At 37.7% G+C, this 22438-nt stretch overlaps 1 protein-coding gene across 4 annotated transcripts in view; it reads left to right on the forward strand.

Moving 5' to 3' along the window:
• Positions 1 to 22438, forward strand: part of cdh6.L (cadherin 6 L homeolog) — a 139822-nt gene that overhangs the window by 104105 nt on the left and 13279 nt on the right. For all 4 annotated transcript variants that reach the window (XM_041565228.1, XM_041565227.1, XM_018266183.2 and 1 more), the window contains 5 exon segments: positions 1096 to 1263; positions 2078 to 2265; positions 14504 to 14757; positions 16606 to 16742; positions 19736 to 19857. In XM_041565228.1, coding sequence (XP_041421162.1) covers positions 1096 to 1263; positions 2078 to 2265; positions 14504 to 14757; positions 16606 to 16742; positions 19736 to 19857 — 869 coding nt within the window.

A 22438-nucleotide genomic window follows, 5' to 3' on the forward strand; every position in this document is an offset into this window, starting at 1 on the left:
CACAAACTGACAAACTCAATCGAGCAAGACATCTGTAAACATGACACCTGTGTTATTAAAATCTAAAAATCAAAGCTGAAATATAATTAGGGCTCTGCTCAAAATAGTTTTCTCTTTGAGCAAGAAAAGGGTATAACGTTTTCTTTGCAAAGGCTAAACAAGACAGTAGCTGCTAATATTTTTATTTACAATAAAATGCTGGGGGCTGTTTTACTTTAAAGGTCTGTTGCAAGGATTTACTACAGAGCATTATGGATTCATAACTGTATAATATTCATAATAAACCAACTGTTCTAATAAAGAGCATTTTTGTTTCTTTGCATGTAAGGTGTCAATGACAAACAAGCATTTATATGACTTTGACTTGACTGACTGCAATGCTTCTTACATTCCCAATAGTTATGTCATGGCCGTTATGTCTTGACTACATTGCCCCAATCTAATTTAATATGTTAATTTTAGGATCTGTAGAATTATATCTGACTATTTTCTGTAAGATTAGTGATCTGAGTGTCTTAGAGTAATTTTCTTGAATAGTTTACTCCTTACTCATCCCCACTTCACAAACTAACCTACATTGACAAATGTAAATGTTCCTATACTATACCTAAAGTGGCAGGAGGTATGTCTTCATGTTCCTTTCACATATTTCATAGCTGTAATGAACAGATCAATGCAATAGATAATCTTGTACTTTTCACCCAAGCCAGGTGGATCACAGATAGATTCAAATATAAATCCTATATATATCAGTTATTCACATAATTATATTGACATCAAGAAAACAGTATTTACTTATCTACTTTATAACAATTTTTTTTTATGATTCATATAAATATAAACTAGGGATGCAATGTTACTGTAATTGCTTTTGCCCCATTTTTGTGTGTCTCTCTTGAATTTCAGCATAATATTTTTATTAGTAGACTTATTCCTATGGAATCTAGCAACATAAAAATGTAAAAAAAAATAAGTTGGAAACAAACAATTAATCAATGTTAAATGAATGTTTAAATGTAAAATCGGAAAATGATATTTACCATAAAAAAAAGATTTGAATGACTAGAAATGTTGTACTTTTTGTTCTCATGGCAGGTATCATTAAGACAGCATTGCCAAACATGGACAGAGAGAACAGAGAACAATATAAAGTTGTTATACAGGCCAAAGATATGGGGGGGCAATTGGGTGGACTCTCTGGTACCACAGTTGTGAATATTGCCTTGTCGGATGTCAATGACAACCCACCTCGCTTCCTCCAGAGTAAGATGTGTTCATTATTTGTTTTCTTGTGATCTAGTAAAGATAACAAAGACCTAAAAGTCAGAGAAATGTCTGTAAATCAACAGGGATAAAAATAGCATTAAATTTGGCTCAGTGGAACACTTTGATTTATATCGTTGACAGAAAATATAGCTGTGAGGCTTTAAAAGTTATATATATTTTCCATATATTGATATAAGGGATATCCCTTTGTCTGGACTTGCTTTCTTGCCAGAAAAGATCACCCAACAAATTTATCTTTGAGAAAATGGTTCTATGATTATACATCTTTTACAGATTTCCCTCTTTGTGTTTTGAAGTTTTTACAGCTTTAATTCTTTTATATTTGGTGCACATTCAACACAGCATCTTCTTTAACTCCCTGTGTTGTCTGTTAGAATACACAATCATAAAAAGACTCATAAAAAATCTGAGGACGAAAGAGTAATTTTATTATGGATTACAAATGGAATCAATGTTTCAAACATCCTATCTGTAGGGTTGGAATTGCTAGAGTTGTGTTTACTAAACCACATTTGGGATTATTAGTGAAAGACATATGGTGGTCAGAAATATTGTTTCTTTTTGTCTTTTGACACTTATTTTCATCTAAAGTTTATTTGTCTTTTATGTGAGGTGTTTTTTAAAATCGCAATAACTATTTTATAAAGAATTGTATTTCTTGTGTAATATGTCTTAAGGTGAATTTGTTATCTATCCAACCTAAGTGTCCAGTTACCCAACTTATTTTTGGCTATTTTTGATTAACTGCAATATTATCAAGCAAATTATAAACATATTCAACATGTTGCAGGTACCTATCAGTTGCGAGCACTGGAGTCTTCCCCTGTGGGTTCTTCCATTGGCAAAATCAAAGCTAATGATACAGATGAGGGTGAAAATGCTGAGACAGAATACCACATCAGTGAAGGAGATGAATCAAACATGTTTGATATTATTACAGACAGGGATACACAGGAAGGGGTCATCACTGTAAAAAAGGTAATCTATTTAATTTGAAAAGTATAAGCTATCAAAAATACATGTATTATATATCTGCTTGGTTTTATATTGCTTGCCTTTAAAATAATATTAATAAGAATCGGTTTTATATACCGTATGGAAATTGTCTGCAAAGAATTCTCCTCCATGTACAACAAAACCACAAATTTGCCCTTCAATGATAATGATGCTGACTCAGGTGAAAAAAGATATATAACTAATATATTCTAAGCAGACATTAATTCTTTGATATCAAGGTGAGAAGGCATAAATTGTAATATATAACAGCAAGTTTTCTCTCCTTGTGTATGACAGTAAGGGGCAAGTGTCAAGTGTCGAATTTCGAATGGAAAAAACTTCGAAATTCGAATTCAAAAAGACCCACAAAATTAAGTTGAAGTTGTTTTTGGTCAAATGGGTTTGTTTTCGATGGTCCGTATTCAGCCGAATTTGAATCGTACGAATCGAAGGAATAGCGCATTCAAAGTTTTTCCCAAAAGAAACGATTTTTCAAAGTCCACCAATTGACTTCGAATAGGTTCTAGGAGGTCTCCCAGAGGCTAACACAGCAATTCGTCAGGTTTATGATGGCGAATGGTTGAGGTTGAGTTTTTGAAGAGACAGTATATTCAAATTTTTTAATTTTTTTCAAATTCAAATCGAATTTGGACTATTCCCTAGTCGAATTACACAAAAAATAGCTTGAAACTCCAATCTTTTTCATTCAAAAATTCACCTCGACCTTTGATAAATCTGCCCCTAAATGTGTACTTTTTTATAGATCAAGAACTTGATTTTGGATCTTGTGACATCACAATAAATATAACTTCAACATATAAGGTTACGTAAAAATATGAGGCACAACTGCAACATTAACACTGTGTAGCGCTATAGTAAACTGCCTCTTATATAGCAGTTATAGCTACTTTCCTTTGTGGACTCTCACCACAGATGAGCTCTCTTTCTCAGGGGCAAGCCCTCGCAACGAGGTGGAGGAAGGATGTAATGCAACTGTAACTCGGTGCAATAGCACAATGATGGGCGCCAGTAGTTCTTTAACCGTAAACCAAAAGAATATTTATTGAACAATAGAGCATGAAGATGATCAGTACAATTATCCACAATGGAGCATCAAATACCACAGCAGCATTAAAGGAGCTTATACTCACAGCACGCATAGGCTGAATCCCCACAGGCCAGGGAATAACAGCAGAGAGTAGTTGCAACAGGTGTGGGTATTAATATATCTTCAGTACTCAGGAACTCCTGGTTGCTCTTAGGGGAAACCTACCATCCCTAATCTCAACACTTTAGTCCCTCTCTGGGTCAGTATTACCCGGGAATCTTAATCCCACTAATCTCCTCGTAGGAGCCTTGAGCTGCTCAACTAGTTAACCTCTCTATCACTCCTAGAGTGATCTATGAACAAGTATAGCTATCTACTTACTAGGATGCTGGGCTCTAGGGTCAGCACTACCCATTCCCTTCCAGCCTGCTTGGTTGGGCTAAAGTAATGGACCTAGAGCACATGGCTCCTAAACCTTTTATACTCTGGCACAGCGCCACTCAGGTCACCGTGTGAATTGCAAGGGTTACATAAGACAGGAGCACAATACCCCTCCCAACTGTATTTTAGGACCCACTTAGGTATCCAAATAGCTAGGGATGGGCCTGTCAATAAAGTGTAAGGGTGTCTAAGATTTTCACATCCCTACATTCTCCCCCTGGTGAATTCCTTCCGTCCCGGCAAGGAACCTTCAAAGAATCAATACTGAAAATATAGCAGTTAAGGCACATCATGCAAGAAACCTTTTCAAAGAACACATTGCATTACTACACCATTACCTTATAACCTCTTCGGGGTAACTCTCCTGAGTAAACCCAGGTACAATGGCATAACTGAAAGAAAACATATCAATAGCACAGTTTCCTTCATGAACAGGTAAACTTTTATTGGTACACCTATAAAAGAACACAAGTTAGAAATACTGCAGTTCAAACACAATCAGTATTCTAGTCCATCAAACATTCGAACCCACAATCCTTTTTGAAAATGCACTTAGGAGAAATTGGATGAACCTACCAACGGACAGGTATTACCTAAAACAGTCCTTGGGCATAACTCCAACTGAAGTAAAACGAAAAACAATCTTCCCCTGTAGAAAGTTCAGTACCTTGAAGGGACAGGAAAATAGGCAGATAGCTCAAAAAAAAAATAGCTACAAACAAACTCCCAATGGAGTATCAGCAGATTAAATCATGTGAAGAAATCTTGCCTTGGTATCTTCATAGGGGATGTAGTATTTGGGATGGGGTTTGTCCACCCACTGTCCATCTCCCAAATAGACTTCCAAGTTGAAGTACTTGGTGGGGTTATACTTGCCACAGCTTTTCACGGCATTCTTTAAAATGGTGCGGCCATACCACCATTCCCTTTCTATGGAACGCAGATACTGCCAATCCTTCTCTCTCCTCACTTTGTCAGGATTGGTAAGGCAACTGTGGTGCATCTTTTCTTTGCGGAGAATCTCATCTATGAGCCAATTTTCATAAGATGCCGCCACCTTCTCATACACCCACAGTGGTGCATAGGGCATGAAATATCCCCAAGTTCTATGAACATGAAAATTTATCACCCTCTGTACTCTGGATACAGAGGTGAATACATTGGGGTCTGCCCGTCCTGGCAGCACCCAAAAATCTTTTTCCTCCTCAGGGCCAATGATGGGAGGTGCAGTGAAGCTGGAAGGTCTCTCTATAGGAGGTGTTGGCTCAGACACGGCTTCGGGAGTTTCCTCTTCATATTCTTCCCATCCAGGGGCTCTTTTGAGGATGGAGTCATCAGCAACAACAGGAATGATAGCAACCAGTCCTTCCTCCCTCTCTAGGGATATCTTACCCCACTCGTGATGGTACAACTCCGACACGTGAATGCTCTCTCCTGGCTCACTAAGAGTTTGAAACACGGTCACCTTGGGGCACACATTCTTTGTTGGCTCACTAGCCACAGATCGTCGGCTCTGACATCTGACCTGAGCCGGAAGGTCCAATGTGGAAACTCCATCACTGTCCACACTGGCAGAGATCCACTTTTCTAACAGGTCCTCCTCATCCTCCAGGATTGGAGGATCTCGGATGGTTGGTGCAACAGGCGCAATAGTCCCCAACCTGCCAAAAGAAAACTTCCTCCATTCCACATCAGAACTAAGGACTGGAAGTGGTGCAGGAACAGCTAGGGCTGTATAGACAGTCACTGTTAAATCCCCATGAGGTCCCATGCCACTGAGCAATACTTTGCGGGGCAAAGGATCATCTTTGGGGCAAATCGTCACAAGAGGCTCCTGGTCAGTTCCAACATTCTCCTCTGCTGAGGCATGGAACAATTCAGGATTTGAATTCACCTCCCACGAAACATCAGACTCAGCATAGCTAGATATGAACGGCTGAAACATTTCCTCCTCTGAGGATACAAGAGCAGCTTCAGGCCTGCAAGCTGCATCAGGCTCTAACACGTGCCACACCCCTTCTGGAAAGTTCTCTTGGGGTGTGCCAGGGACCCAACAGTCAGGATCCTCAACTGTTAGTAAGGGATCCAAATCTCCCCCTGGTACATCTGAAACTGGGGAAGACACTTTAAGAGGCAAAAGCGCAGGACACGCCAGAATATTTTGTTCACCCTCGGACTTTAGCAAGGGGGTAGTAGGAGTCACATCAGCCGCCCAGCAAGACGGCACTCTTTCGTGACCCGCAGTGGCGATCACAAGTTCCTCTCCCCCTGGTAGAATCAGATCAGTCTGCGAAGCACAATCGCACATGAGCTTAACCTCACTGAGTTTTAAGGCCGGCACTGTTGCAGACACTGAGACAGACTCGGGCATAGACACAAAGTCCATAGCAGGCTCAGGGACCGGTGTAGGGACAGGCTCTGGAGCGGAGTCGGAGACAAGCTTGGGTGCAGCTCCAGATATGGGGCCCGCAGCCGCTGACACCCCGGGGGCACCCTCTATCTCGTTGTAGATGAGAATAGTTTTGCCGCTCACCTTGTCCCGTATCCAGTCCACCAAGGGGGATTGATCAGCCCGCTTGAATGGTCCCATCCACAGATGAGCTTCACACTGGAAACAAACACTCTCCGGATCTTCCAAGGCGTCGGGTGCTTCCAAGTCGCACACTCCACAGCCCGGAATCATGGTTCCCCATTCACTTGGGGTAAAGGTTCCTTGGTATATATACTGCCACTCAGCCTCCACCCGGATAGGAACGGAATCAGCTCTCGCTCGAGGGGGCAAAGACTCCATGGGCAACTCTGGAACACCGGGTTCGGAAATCGGCTCCATAACAGAATTCAGGTCCCGGTCTACTAGCTCCGAAGATCCTAGCAGCATGAACGGCAAACAGGATATCCCAGCCAAGCTATCTTTTAAATTAGGACGTCGCGACATCTCCTCAATAACGCCTCTTAGAGGTGAGTGAGCACGCCCCTTATTTCTTCGCGGGCTTTCCGACTTAACCCCTTCTGGGCAGGTCAAGGACACAGGGTGTGGCGCAGCAGAAAATTTCTTAACAGCCACTTTTCCTGTGCGAGGGGGAATAGGTGGCGGTATAGCAAAACAGCTATCCACCAACGAGTCTTTTTCCTGGGCAATATTAGGACATTCCTCAACGGGCAAACTGTCACTACAGTCCTTGACATCATCAGCTAGGAACGGATTAAGCCCAGGGGTAGACACATTAATCTCATAATCATCAGACACTTTAGTACTGCAGCCCTCTTGTTCTCCCGATAAACTCGAGCAGTTGAAAGAGTCAGTTACACAGTCACTAAAAGGAGCTAGCGGAAACCCAAATGGAGGGAGTGTTGGCGGGCTCTGGTACCGACAAGGGCACCCTTCCTTCTGTACTCCCATCGGATAGACTCTAGAAGGCCAGGTGCTTTTCTGGGGCACTGCAGGAACCCAATATAAGAGCCGAACAAATCCCTTCTTGTCTGAGGGTTCTCTAGCTACATAAGCAAACGCATCAAATATAGAATTTCCCATTAGCGATTGATTCACAACGTCTATGGGACATTTCTCAGGTACATCATCGACCATAAATGTGTATTCAGGATCCGCTCCCATATCCAGGGACCAATCCCACATTGCAGCTTCAGATAGGGGAGCCATAATGTTTAATAAGGACAGAACCAAGCAAACAATACACTTCTCACTGGAATCAGTATGGCAGCACTGGGGGAATAAGAACTACAGACTTTCCCCACAGTAAGGTGCCTTTTTCCTACTGGGTCCGCACACGCAGCGCCTGTCACACTAGGCTGCGTGCAGTATAACAATTAATGGTTACAGTTAACCCTTTAGAGCCCCACGTTGGGCGCCAAAATGTAGCGCTATAGTAAACTGCCTCTTATATAGCAGTTATAGCTACTTTCCTTTGTGGACTCTCACCACAGATGAGCTCTCTTTCTCAGGGGCAAGCCCTCGCAACGAGGTGGAGGAAGGATGTAATGCAACTGTAACTCGGTGCAATAGCACAATGATGGGCGCCAGTAGTTCTTTAACCGTAAACCAAAAGAATATTTATTGAACAATAGAGCATGAAGATGATCAGTACAATTATCCACAATGGAGCATCAAATACCACAGCAGCATTAAAGGAGCTTATACTCACAGCACGCATAGGCTGAATCCCCACAGGCCAGGGAATAACAGCAGAGAGTAGTTGCAACAGGTGTGGGTATTAATATATCTTCAGTACTCAGGAACTCCTGGTTGCTCTTAGGGGAAACCTACCATCCCTAATCTCAACACTTTAGTCCCTCTCTGGGTCAGTATTACCCGGGAATCTTAATCCCACTAATCTCCTCGTAGGAGCCTTGAGCTGCTCAACTAGTTAACCTCTCTATCACTCCTAGAGTGATCTATGAACAAGTATAGCTATCTACTTACTAGGATGCTGGGCTCTAGGGTCAGCACTACCCATTCCCTTCCAGCCTGCTTGGTTGGGCTAAAGTAATGGACCTAGAGCACATGGCTCCTAAACCTTTTATACTCTGGCACAGCGCCACTCAGGTCACCGTGTGAATTGCAAGGGTTACATAAGACAGGAGCACAATACCCCTCCCAACTGTATTTTAGGACCCACTTAGGTATCCAAATAGCTAGGGATGGGCCTGTCAATAAAGTGTAAGGGTGTCTAAGATTTTCACATCCCTACAACTGCATATATAATTAATATTTGGGTATTTACAACATCATGATATATATATATATATTGCAACTTTGCAGAGTAGATGTCATGTTACATGTTTCTAGAAGTTAAATCTCTGGCATGAAAAAAGTGGCATACACTGTAAGCAAAAAATCTACTGCAATTCAAGAGGAGTTCTGGAATATATTAAAAATGTTTGTATACCAATATTATGTAAACAACAAAAAGAATCTAAGTACTGAAATATCAATCTTTCTTCTATAAACCAAATAGCAGAACCAACTGAGTTGTTGTCAGACAGATGTATTTTCAGCAAGGGCACTGACAAGAATGCAATCAGCAACAATAAGCAACATTTTACAGAAGCACCAGTGACCACCTGCTGAGACACAGTAGAAATATGTACAGAACCAGGTGAAACTGATTGGCAATTAATGATACTGTAGAATGACTTAGAAAACTCTGTAGTAGATAACAAGAATATAGACAATTGTATTTTAAGTTAAAGAACCAATGAAATAAATCTGCTATATCAGTGACACGAGCATCCTTATTAAGAAACTTTATATATATATATATGTATATATATGTATAATTTATCAGCGGATTGGTAATAAGGAACAATTTGAACTCATCTAATGTAATTGTACTGCATATAAAGGTCAATGATGACTAATGAGCGTTTCATATTAATTATTGTACTGTACTGTACTGTACTGTAAGTTTCGTACACTGTTCTACCAAAAGAAAAAAAATAACTACATAAATAATAAAAATATATAAAGAGTATATGCACTTTTTCACAAATAGGTTTCACGTAGCATAAAATTCAAATTGCAATATTAGTCTATCAATACATAAAAATATAATACAATGTAAGCTACCCTGTTTTAATTGCGGGATTATTTTATATATGCTTCCTTATCATATAAACTCAGATTTTGCCCACATGTATTTTTACTTAAGGTGGAATGAGGGTCAGATTACCTCTGTGCATCAGGCCCAGTTTAAAATGGGCTATAGTGTCCAATAGTTATTGGCAAATTTATTCGCCAGGCACAAATTCACAGTGAATTTCCACCTTTCACCGCTGGCGAAGAAATTAGCCACCATGGAGTTCTATCCTTATAAACACTGGACAAATTTGCTCCTGGGCAGTAACACAAAGCAACCAATCAGTGATTAGCTTTTTTTCAGCCTGTTGCAGGTTGAACACTGAAATCAATCATCTGATGGGTTACTGCCCAGGTGCAGATTTGCCCAGTGTTTATAAATAACCCACAGCAGTCACTTTTCTGCTTGCAATCAATGGCTGTCTGCTTCCTGTCTATCAAATAACAGCAATTCTGTTATGAATGATGGTTTCATTTCTACCAGACCAACCGTCTACAGTGGTTACAAATCCTATATGAAACCCATTATTTATATCAATGAAAAACTGTGAGCCCTAACAAGATTAATTAGTAAAGTGGTAAAGATAAGGATACTAAGCAAGTTCCCATTCCCCTGCTGAAAAGTGATAAAATGTAGTATTTTCAGAAACTAATAAAACAATGCTATGACTTTTCTTGTCTAATACAACAGGGCTACTCCCATTTTTAGAAAAATCTTTTTATACCTTCAGCTCAATGTGAGACAAATACTCTTAAAGGAGAAGGAAAGGTTAAAACTAAGTAAGCCTTATCAGAAAGGTCCATCTAAATATACCAGTAAACCCCCAAAGTAATGTTGCTCTGAGTCCCCTGTCAAAAGAATCCCTGCATTTCTTTCCTTCTATTGTGTATGCATGGGCTTCTGTATCAGACTTCCTGCCTTCAGCTTAAACCTCATTGCCCTGGGCAAGAGCATGCTCAGTTTGCTCCACTCCCCCCCCCTCCCTTCTTTCCTGTAATCTGAGCCCAGAGCAGGGAGAGACTCAGGCAGGAAGTGATGTCACACCATGTTAATACTGCAGCTCCTATTCTAAACAAACAGAGAGTTTCTAGAGCTTTTTACTCAGGTATGGTAAAACATTCTACAGAATAAATATAGTATTCTAGCTTGCACTATTGCAGCTAATCTATTGGCAATAAAATGCCTCCATAGCTTTCCTTCTCCTTTAAGAATCCCATCTTTTTAAGGGCTTCATATCTTCTTCATTCTGTATTCCAATTCAAAATGTGTCTTCTTTGTCACATAGCTGTCGGAAGTGTCTGAGGTATTGCCACTGCATATCTTTACACAACAGGTGGGAAGGCAAAATAATCCAATGTTAGATCAATTACATATATTTTATTTTTTGTTTGCTTGTGTTTATAATCGAGTACCTAGAATCTGGCTCACAATAGTCCTAATATATGTAGTGTCAGGGTGATACAATAAACATTCTTGGAGTGTCACACTAAACAATAATGCTGTCATAAAAAAATGAGAGCTAGCACTCCTGCTGGTATACATAAACAGAGAGCAGGTGTTCTTGGCTAATACCCTTGAAAAAGCAGCTCATTTGCATCAACCAAATAAGAAACAACAGGAAGTCTAGTGTAAAACACAACAAAACTTTTAATTAAATTTAACATTTTTCAGAATATCAACATTTTCGTACTCTGTGGGGCAATTAACCCCTCTGATGATCCCAAAGAGCATTAGAGAATATTGTCCTCATGGGAATATGCTTAAATTGAATTAAGCAGGTTGTTTAGATTAAATAGTGACATTTTAGCCTTTTCATAGTCAGTGTTGATTGTGATAATAAACTATATGGAAGGCTGTTGTTGTTTTTCTACCTTGGTGTCTGCTTTATTATGAATATGATTTTTCCCAACTGCTTCAGAAGGAGCTATTAATATACTTTATATAGAGTAATAGAAGCAGGGAACATCCTAGGGCAGGGATTTACAGCTCACCTTGCCACCCAAGCTGTTGCTGAATTACAACTTTTTGAATTTCCCAAGAGCTAAAGGCTGTCATTGTATGTAATATAGAAGCCAAGCGTAGTTCTGCTAGCTTGCTTACTACCTGCTTACCATATGAGATGAATTTACATCTCATTTATCAGCCATGATTAACAGTCTGTCCCACATCTGGTCACCGAGAGTAATCAATTGGTTGCTGGAAAGCTAACACCTTATTAGCTAGTTCAGGTTTTTCAATCACTGCACCTGTTATTTCTATAACAGCTGCTTATGACTTGCAGAACAGGAAGAATAACAATTACAGTATGTTGTAACAGTTGTTTAGATATTTCTGAGAAACATAATGGAATAATTATTAATAAGACAAACACAATATGCTAGGTAGGTTGACTACTCATCATGGCACACCAACTTTAATAATAAATTAATAATAATAAGTATTTCCTTAATATGACTGATCAAATACAACTCTATTAACCATCAATGACCATGACCATGTCAAGGCTATGCAGAAGCCTAAAGGATAAGTCAATTTATATTCACTGGGGGGTGGTGTCAGATCTGGAAGCTCTAACACATAGACCCCCAGTCAATATAAAAGCTAACCGTAGAGCCAGAGCCAACATTCTTGTCCGTTGAAAAGTATAGTAGCCCAAGGTACTTGAGCTTTGCGCTGCCATCTATGACAATGCCCCTGTAATCCTTTTCTGTGTCATGCACAGTAAAGTAAAAATCATATAAATGAAAATAAAAATTTAAATGTTACAATTGTTATTCTACTGAGCATGACAGTGCTCTGGAACAGTGCACAGGATTACTGGGGCATCAGGGTTATAAAGTACTGAATGAATGACCACAATTTTTATTTCTCAAATGCTTGCATATTTACAAAAAAAACTGAGGCTCTTAATACTCAGTAATTTGACAGTCAATTGACAGAAGAAACATGATCACAATGAAAATTGCATTGTTCCATTAATTTTTACAAATTCAACTCAAACAGACAAGTTTTAGCTATTTTATTCACATTTTTGTGATTTCTACTATTGAGTTAAGTAACATTAAATTTAAAAAATTGATTTACATTTTGTGCCACTATTTTCTTGAATCTCAATTTTTTACAAAGAGGCACCTATATATTTTCTAAGTGTATTAACATAAAACAACCAGTCAGCGGGTAGTATTTACTAGTCGCCTTTTTATAATTAAATATCTTGTAGCAAATTAAGTGCTTTTTAATACATATGGGGCTTTGCCCACATCTAGTAACCTATAACAGTTACTTAGATGATATAAGTTTGCAAACCATAGAAGTAAGAAATATGGTTAACTGATTGCTATGGGTTGCAAGAGAGGGCAAGCTTAAGCCAGTAATTTGCATAACCGCCAGTGACTATTTATATGCAATCAACAGATATTTTGCCATTTGTATTATGAGCAGAGATTCTGGTGGAACAAAATGGGTGGAACACAATTATCTTTATTTAAAAAAATGCATTATTTAAGACTTAACCACAGGTAAATATAAAAACAGAGTCCTTCACTTTTAGAAAAGACCATGTTGTGTCTTGTCACCTTGCATCGGCCTTACTTCTCCAAACGTTCAAGCTGAAATAACAGGCAATAAAAAAGGTTTTAATTATCCCTCTAATCAAATTACTCTTTAATTAAACAATTGAGGTCCCATTATCATTACAGCAATCTTTAAAGGATTAAAACCCATTTTATATGTTAAGTGTAAATACCTTCCAATGGCCACAATAGCAAAACAAGGAAAATATATTCCCCTTCTTTGTAAATATGTTTTATTTGTAACTATCATTTATTATCAGTTGTTCTGGTAATGGATTTTATGGTATGATAATCATACAGTTAAATGAAATAGATGTTTTCATACAAAATAATGTATGGAAACAATAAACCCTAAAAAGTCAGAACCCAGACCCCTTATTTCAAAATAATAAAAAAAAATAATAAAACAAAAAAAATTGCAATAGCCAGAGTAGAACTGCAGTTTGTGAGCCTTTGTTCATATGTTAATGCATATTTAATCTAGATGCAATGTTATTAAAGGGGGACTAGCACTTTTACAAGAAATTCTCTAAACTGTAATGAATGTATAATAAACAGATGAATCAGGAGCATCAGATGACACAACAGAGTGAATTTCATACAAAAATAACCACCCCTATTTTGGTAAGACATTCCTTAAAGGAGAACTAAATCTGTTAATAAAAAATCCCCATCCCCTTCCCTCCATGGGCCCCCTGATTTCTCCCTCCATAGTACCTTACTTTAAAAAGTGTCCCTGGATTAACAGTGGCATAGTCATGTAGCGCAGCGGAGCTCTTGGGCGACATCGTCAGTATCTTCAGATTCCTTGTTGAAGTGCCGACACACAAATGCGCAGTTGGGGCCAATCTGATATCCATGGCTACAGTGCATGCGCCAGAAAGCTGAAGGAAAAGAAGAGGATGCGAAGATACTGAAGATTGTGCCTAAGAGCTTCACTGCCCTACTCTATGCACTTTTTCAAATAAGGTACTAAGGAGGGAGAAAGTAGAGAAGGGGGCCAATAGAGGGAAATGGATGGGGGTTTTCAATTAACAGGGTTTTAGTTCTCTTTTAAGTGTGGCCCTGAAAAGCTACATATTTCGCCTGGGGTAGCTAAATGGGCCTGACTGCTTACTTCTAGGCATGACTTGACTTAACGTGATCCGCACACACACAAATAAAAAGAAGGGGCACTTTCCCCACTGCAGAAAATTGTGTGTGTGTGGATCCGTAAACAAAAAGTTGCTGTTGCTGTGGGACCGTCAACAGAAAACCAGTACCACTACTGCAGAGTGAGTAGATTTCAGGTGTGCAGTGTAACAATTACATTAAATTGACTCAACGTGAACCATGGGAGAAGAGCATAATTAAATAGAAAATAAAAATGTGTTTTTTAATCTCTGTGAAGAAGAGATTCACAAACAATATATCAACATCTTCTCAAAAGTACAAATCCTAATGATTCAATGTAACAATTCTTTACTGTTAATTATTTGATATTGTAATTCAAATCCGATTGATTGTTCTGAGCCTGATTAGATTGTGGTCTAATAAACCATGTTTTATGTAATTTCTTTACACAGCCACTGGACTTTGAAAAAAAGAAACTTTACACTTTAACGGTTGAAGCTGTCAATAGTCATATCAACCCACGATTTCTGGACTTGGGACCTTTCAAAGATTATGCTACAATTCGGATTACTGTAGATGATGTGGATGAGCCACCTGTTTTCAATAAACCAGCCTATGAATTTGAAGTGAAGGAGGATGCCAAAATGAGCACCATTATAGGAACAGTTTTGGCCCAGGATCCTGATGCAATTAGAAGCCCTGTGAAGTAAGAAAATGAATTCATTTTACCATGTACTATCAATACAAATTTCTCTAAAAACGAGATATTGTTGCTAAAATAAAAAGTGTCCACTTTTTATCCAAAATGCTCGGGACCTAGGGTATTCTGGATACATAGGGGCCGATTCACTAAGCTCGAGTGAAGGATTCGAATGAAAAAAATTCGAATTTCGAAGTATTTTTAACTTCGAAATTCGACCCTTAATGAATCTGCCCCATAGTCTTTAGGTAGTTTGGCTCTCCATACCTTAAGTGTACTTAAGGTTTGTTTTGCCTCCAATAGGATCAATTATATCTTAGTTGGGAACAAGTACAATGTACAAGGAAATCATTTTTAAAAATTTCAATTATTTACATAAAATGAGCCAATGAGAGATGAACTTCCCGTAATTTTGGAACTTCCTGGATAACAGATTTTATACCTGTATTGTGAAAAGTAGTTGTAATTTTAAGGGGTTAGCTTCTTAAAAAGGTAACAGTCACTGGCCTTTTCTTGTGATTTTAGTTTCTCAACCTACTTTATGGCAGACACACTCCAGATCAAGTGTCTCTGGCAGCATAAATATGCCTTTTCTTGAAGATATAACCTACATTCACCACACTGCTGCAGGAATAGGTCTATGGCTGATAGAATGGAGTGGTCTGTAGGCAGTTACTTCCCACTATTGCAAAGTGGCCATCCACGCATGCACGCATTACCCACGCACCGCACACTGCATTGGATCCGCTAGAATCACGTTGAACACACTCATGTAGTTGTACCCTAAGTCATTCAATCAAATTTAGCTCTTTAGAAAATCTGAGCCATCTTGTGAAATTAATTGGGATAGCCAGCACTTCATCTGTCTATGTTTTTATAAAGATAGAAATGATACCCTTCATTAAAACTGTCCCAGTAGCTGACTATTTTATAGTAATATTTACAGTATACTGTACAAAAATAAAATGCTTGGTTTTTACTACTGTCAAAAATAAGTATTTATAGATTGTAAGTGCTCTTCCTTTTAGTGACAAAGCAAATATAATGATAGTCTCAATGATTATTTCAGCCCATAACAAAGGATTCCAAGCATACAGTAAGTTAAAGTGGAAATAATATTAAAATAATAATAATAATAATAATAATATTATGTTGTTAATGTCATTCATTGTGATGACAAGTAATGCTTATGTGCTATAGTGCATTTTAGTAAATCTGCAATTTATGCTTCAATCAAATTGGATTATAAGATTTCTTACTGTTCTTGTTGTATCAACACTGAGCTTTTATTTGAAAAAATGTTTTGACATTGAAAAAATTTGGTGATTTTTGATTTGCATTTTTAACAATGTAATGAGATGTCAGACTTTTTAAATAATTGTATCATCTCAATGTCTGCTTTTTTAGAATCATTAATATGAATTCATGGTATCGGATTTATTTTTGCAAAAGGCAAAAACCTCCTGTGCCATTCTGTTATTGTGATCTTACTGTATTGAAAACGTATTTGTCATTTTCAGAACGTGCCTTGTAGTATACCTGAATTTGATAATATAGATTTAGGGACCACCTCCTCGGCCCAAGACACATGAGGCAGATTTTGGCTGTTTCACCAACCACATTTTTTGCCCCCATGTCACCTAATATGTAAAATGGGAATTGCCTGGATGTGCCAGGTGAAGTTGTGCATTATCAGGCTGCATTTGGTTTATAATGGTTCTTTAAGATACAAAGAAACCAAAATGCCTGAAATCAGTCCTGTGTGCAAAAGCACTTACACTTGATTTACAAGTTTAATTTACATTGTTAATTGCACTGGAGATGCAAGATGTAATCATTCTACTGTACTTGCAGGTATTCGTTGGATCGTCACACTGACATGGATAGAATTTTCGATATTGATTCTGGGAATGGATCAATTTATATATCAAAGTCTTTAGATCGGGAAACAGTGTTATGGCATAACATTACTGTAATAGCAACAGAGATCAGTAAGTCAACCCTAAATACCACTGCTGTCTGTATGTTAATAAATGAAGCCTTCATGCTGAGTGGAGTAAAACACACTCTTTCAAACACATCAAAAATGTCTGGAAGGACCTGTTTATTGCTTATCATAGTATAGGAGGCCTTAGCCTCATTTGTTAATGGGCCACAATAACCTCAGACAGACTAAAACGTATATCCTAGACGCCTAACAAAACTGAAAATTCAATATTGTTATTTTTTTTATTTAGTTAATTTTGTCAAAGATAAATAGTCTCTGTGTAGAAAAGATATTGTAATTGGTTATACAGTTAATGTTTTGGTATAATAATATAATTATTGTATAACAAAGACCCTTTTCTAATTGCACGTTAAAACAGATTTTGAGTTAAAACTGACAAATGCAAACCTGGATTTACTGGAAATCACCCGGAGGAAGATTAAAGTAAATGTAATTAGTAACAACTATTATGCGATTTTGAAAAGCAGATACAATATCAAATGCGAGTCTGGAAATGGCAGATGTATCTCTTAAAGCAAACATTTACACTGAATGAGAGATGTGGCCAGTGTATTACTGGTATTGGTGATTATGAAACACAGACTAGGATATGGTCTCAGTTGTTCAGAGTGCACTCAAAGGAATAGGAAACTGAAACTAATGCATTACCATATAATTTAAAGGTCCTTTTCAACATGATGGCACAGGAAACGTGTGAATTACTAAACTTTTGTTAGTAAAAAGTATAATTTAGTGAATAATCCTGCTCATCTACAGTGCTAACATATTTGCTCATGCTCAGTATAATGAGTAGGAGTTTTAACAGGTGATAATGCATGTATGAATCTCTACAGTACAGTGTATCATGATCTCACTCTCTCTTTTAGTAGCTCTTTGTGAAGGCTATAACCCAGACTCACATGATGCCCATGGTGGAATTTGCTGCTTTGATAATTACCTGGTTGATAAAGATTTACAGAAAAATATGTCAGAATTCTGAATCTGTGAATTCCTTTGCTCAATTTCTTGCAATTGTACATGTGTATAGGATTAATAGTGATATATTTAATCACTATAAAGAGATAATCCATCTCTACATAAGTAGCTTTGAACAAGGGGTTGTTAAAACTGAAGACCTAAAATAAAATCTGGTAATTTCATAAATTATGTCAAAACAACAGGATGGGTCAAACTGGTTTAAAGATGGAAACAGATAACATTATCACTAATACAGAACAGCAGGCTCAAAAAGAAGGGGGGGAGGCAAAACAGTCAGATGATGGGTGCAAGTACCAACAGATGTACTCATCAAGCAACATAAATATCCAGATGGTTGACCTAATCAAAATCCAGTTGGGATTGTGGCCAGATTTTAGCTAATGTCACTCAGTGTTACTCTACAGCAGAGGCCCCATCCTTTTTTACCCGTGAGACACTTTCAAAAATAAAATGAGTTGGGGAGCAACAAAGGCATGCAAAAATTTCCTGGGGGTGCCAAATAAGGGCTGTGATTGGCTACTTGGTAGCCCCTATATGGACTGGCAGCCTATAGGAGACTCTGGCAGTACACCTGGTTTTTATGCAACCAAAACTTGCCTCCAAGCCAGGAATTCAAAAATAAGCACCAGATTTGAGGCCACTGGCAGCAACATCTAAGGGGTTGGTGAGCAAAATGTTGCTTGCGAGTTACTGGTTGGGGATCACTGCTCTACAGTGACAACAGACCAAAGAAAGATGCTCAGTGTCTATGCCAAAAACACCTTTAGAGGAAGGCAAACAAATTAATGTCAGAAGATAACATGTACAGTGTATCTGTGAGCAAATAGTCAAAGGTCACGCTGTAATTAGTGTCCTTTGCAAGTAACCAGTTACAATGATTCTATCAGGAAGTGATGTTTGATGGTTCATTTTCTGGCCCCAACCTGTCCACATGTCATGCAGGAGAACAATGACCAATAGGTCTCTTTTGACATACTTCCCATAAACAAATGAGCTTGGTTAGTTTTAATGAAATGTTATTTTATGGCCAATTTTTGAGGAATCAGTAGTTACATGGAAAATAATTTGTAAATATGAACCACTCGTTCACTGTAATTGCCTTTACAACTTGAAAAAAGAACAAGAGTTGTTCAATTGGCCTAAAAAGTCCTATTGTATACTAGAGAAATTTTCATTCTATAATTCTGTAAAGAACCATAAATGGCATTTGACTCCACGTATCTGTCTGTGTAAACACTAAAACCGTTGTATTCTACACAACTGATATGTTATGTAAATGTAAAAGTGTGCCCTATTGACCCATTTTAATTTGAATGGCTGGTCCCATGGATTTTTCTATAAACTGTAGGAATTGCTCTGAAGCAAATATACAATTTACTGGTGCAGGGATTACTGGTGCATTATATTTAAATGAATTAAAAACCCTTCTTTGGAGTCACTAGTCCTTTGAAAAGACTCAAAGGCAATCATATGCTAGTAGGCAGAAAGTGTGGCAAATGTGACCATTTCTCCTATGTAAAGAGAATGTTCAGTTTGGATCTGCATTTTATAAATACTATTTCATAGCTATTGCTTTTGTCGATCTCATATCACTGTAGTGGTCTCAGATAAACGTGACCTGTTTGCAGTTGGAAATATTCCACCAGTGAAGTGGAGAAAACTTACATTTTCTGTTCTAGTTAATGAGTTGTAATGCTGACCTCTGGATGGCACTGCTACTGTCCTACTGGTGCCTATTTTATTAGAAGGATAATATTTTGGTTCTTTTGTGCTAAGGGGCTGGCTTTCTGCTTGACAAGTCTGCATAAAATGGTCAATATAAAGCTTGTATACTTCCAACTGGGATTTTCATTGTCACATCTAAATGGTGCAGAAATGAAAATGGTCTAACAATGGAAATAATTCCTTAACTCATTCATTTAGCAGCTAGTTTCTCTTATCTGAACGTTTCACCCTTACAGAGCAGCTACGATTCTCACTTTTTTTTTTTAATTCCAGGCAATCCTAAACAAATCACCCGCGTTCCTGTGTTCGTTAAAGTTTTGGACATAAATGACAATGCACCTGAATTAGCCATGTTGTATGAGATATTTGTATGTGAAAATGCAAAGTCAGAACAGGTGTGTAGCTCTATTTGAGTTTCAATTAAATGTCATAAACCATCTGTGGTGTGTTATGTTTACTATTACTCTAAAGGGTTTTCTTTACTGCATACCTTGGGAGCACATTGATGTGACATACTGAACAAAAAGATTGGGCAACCACCTCATTATCCGCAATACGTTTTTCTTTTTTTTAAGTTCCTTTGTTTGACTAAACACAAATGTTCCAAATTAATGTATCAAAGCTTTTTTTTTTCTTTTTTTAAAGCATAAAAGTTGAAAATGCTCCATATACATTGAAAAGTCCGGCAGTATTTCTAAAAAACAATTCTTTGAAGTAGATTCTACTATTTTCGCATAATGCTTTTCATTCTACATGTGTAGGGATATATTAACAGCAATTACCCCTGCCTGATCCTTTATGGTGAACAGAACAATTGGCAATACAGCCTATGAAAATACTCATTCAAAGATTAAGAAAAGTTAACAGGAACCGGGAATTATGACCCATATTCTACCCAGCACAAAGACAGTACAAACTACCATAATTATGGAGGGAACAAATAATTTTACAAAACCAGAGCACAGGTTAATTTGAGAGTATGATTTTGTTATTGTTGATTTAACAACAAAGGGGCATTATGACAAACCAGACATTTTCAGAATGAATGCATGTTAATGTACCTCTCTAAAGGCCAGGTATGAACTGTAACACTAGACAAGATGGTAGAGGGGTTTCCTGTCTGGCATCAATAGTAACTGCCCTCAACCAGTGTTTTTTATCTGTGTCCTTTTCTGAAATTCTGAAAGTCTGAAATTATACACATAGATACAGTATATGAGTAAATGGTAGGTCTAAATGCAGATCGAAAAAGGGGTTCAGACAAGTAAAAGCAGAAGTAGAGGGTAGCTGACACTGTGAAATGTCTATAAAACTTCTATAAAAGCAAGATTCATACATTTAACATGTTTTACTTACATTGAGACTTCTCCACAAGGTGTGTGATTATGGGCCTTGCATGCATGTTGTATTAGATGGCTGCTGTGCCATTAAAAAACAGTTCTTAAAATGTTATGCTTACACAGACGAATACTAGTTCTTACATAATTATTTTTGATTATCATGCTGACAGACTATGAGAAAGCTTAGATATTGTTCCTTCTGCAATTATGACTGTAAAATTCTAGTTTCTGTTACTTCTGACAGGTACAAAGTAACATAGTTAGGTTGAAAAAAAAGACAGTCCATCAAGTTCAATGTTTTAACTCTTTTTTTAACCTGACAAACTGCTAGTTGATCTAGAGGAAGGCAAAACCCCCATCTGAAGCCTCTCCAATTTGCCTCAGAAGAGGAAAATCATACTAATTGCCCTTAAGCAGTAGAACATACTACTTGTGGTTTATTTCATGAGTTACTAAAGGTAGTCTTTGTAACGTGACATAGAAGCTTTTGGCCAGAAGGCTGAGAATACTGCAGCTTGGGTAGGGCTAACATCTGCAGTTGAGACAATAATTCCTTCCTTAAAACTAAGGGGGAAAAAAATCAAGAAAGAAAAATAAATACCATTATTAATGAATTTAGGACTTTTGCATACCCTATGGGACTCTTTAAAATCAGATGCTTCAGGGAAACCTTCACTGGAATATTTATTTGAATATTTATATATCCTGGGAATCAGGAGCCTGTGCAGAGAAGCCAGTGCCCAAACCTGGAAATATGTAGGGCCTTTATTGTGTAATGCTCTTTCTTATCTACTTCATAACAATTACCATACTGGTTCTTAACTGGCAAGGCGGGCATTTGCCTTTGGCTTCCAATCTGCACCTATATATTTGTTTAAAATTACATACTGTGCCAACTTGGGGGCAAACCAAAAGCATCATGTGATGAAAGATTATTATTACAGTTTTTTTTAAAAGATTAACTCATTTACTTCCAAACAAACTCAATCACAACAACTGAATTCTAACTCCCAAGATTTAAAAGTAATTGATCCTACATGATAAATTTTCTATAAGCTGTTGCTTTATGGCAGCACTAGTTCAGATGAAATATCTGTCAACAAGCAAATCATATAACTGTGTTCTCCCAGGCATTCTATTGTTTCACTGCAGTTCAGAATTGTTTAACTTCGATAAGATTTATTGCTGTGGTTTGAGTATAAAGATAAAAGAGAGAATACAAGACAGAGAAAATTATTTCAAGTAAACTGCTTTCTGTACCGGAAAAGTCAAAGTTGCTATGAACTACTAGTCCCAGTGCTCAAAGAGGATGCTGGAAGCTGAAGTACAAGAGGGATCAAGGGCCACTAAAGATGATGTATCTTAAAATGTCAGAGATTACCTTTATATTGTTAGTCTGGTGCTGCTCATAGAGGTAACACTGCATCCAGCAAAGAAATAATAGAGTGCTGTAAACAAACTGTACAAAAGACTGTGAAAACATAAATACTTTTAATTATTTGACTCATCTATAATAAAAGTGATTTGCAGCTCTGACTTGAATGAATTGTTTTTGTTCTTGTATGCCATTATTGTTCTTGTGTTTAGCAGAGAAACATGATATTATTTGCCACAACTAACTGTCTTTAGGCCAGAT

This window comes from Xenopus laevis, chromosome 6L (genome assembly GCF_017654675.1).
Source record: "Xenopus laevis strain J_2021 chromosome 6L, Xenopus_laevis_v10.1, whole genome shotgun sequence".
NCBI classification, from domain to species: domain Eukaryota; kingdom Metazoa; phylum Chordata; class Amphibia; order Anura; family Pipidae; genus Xenopus; species Xenopus laevis.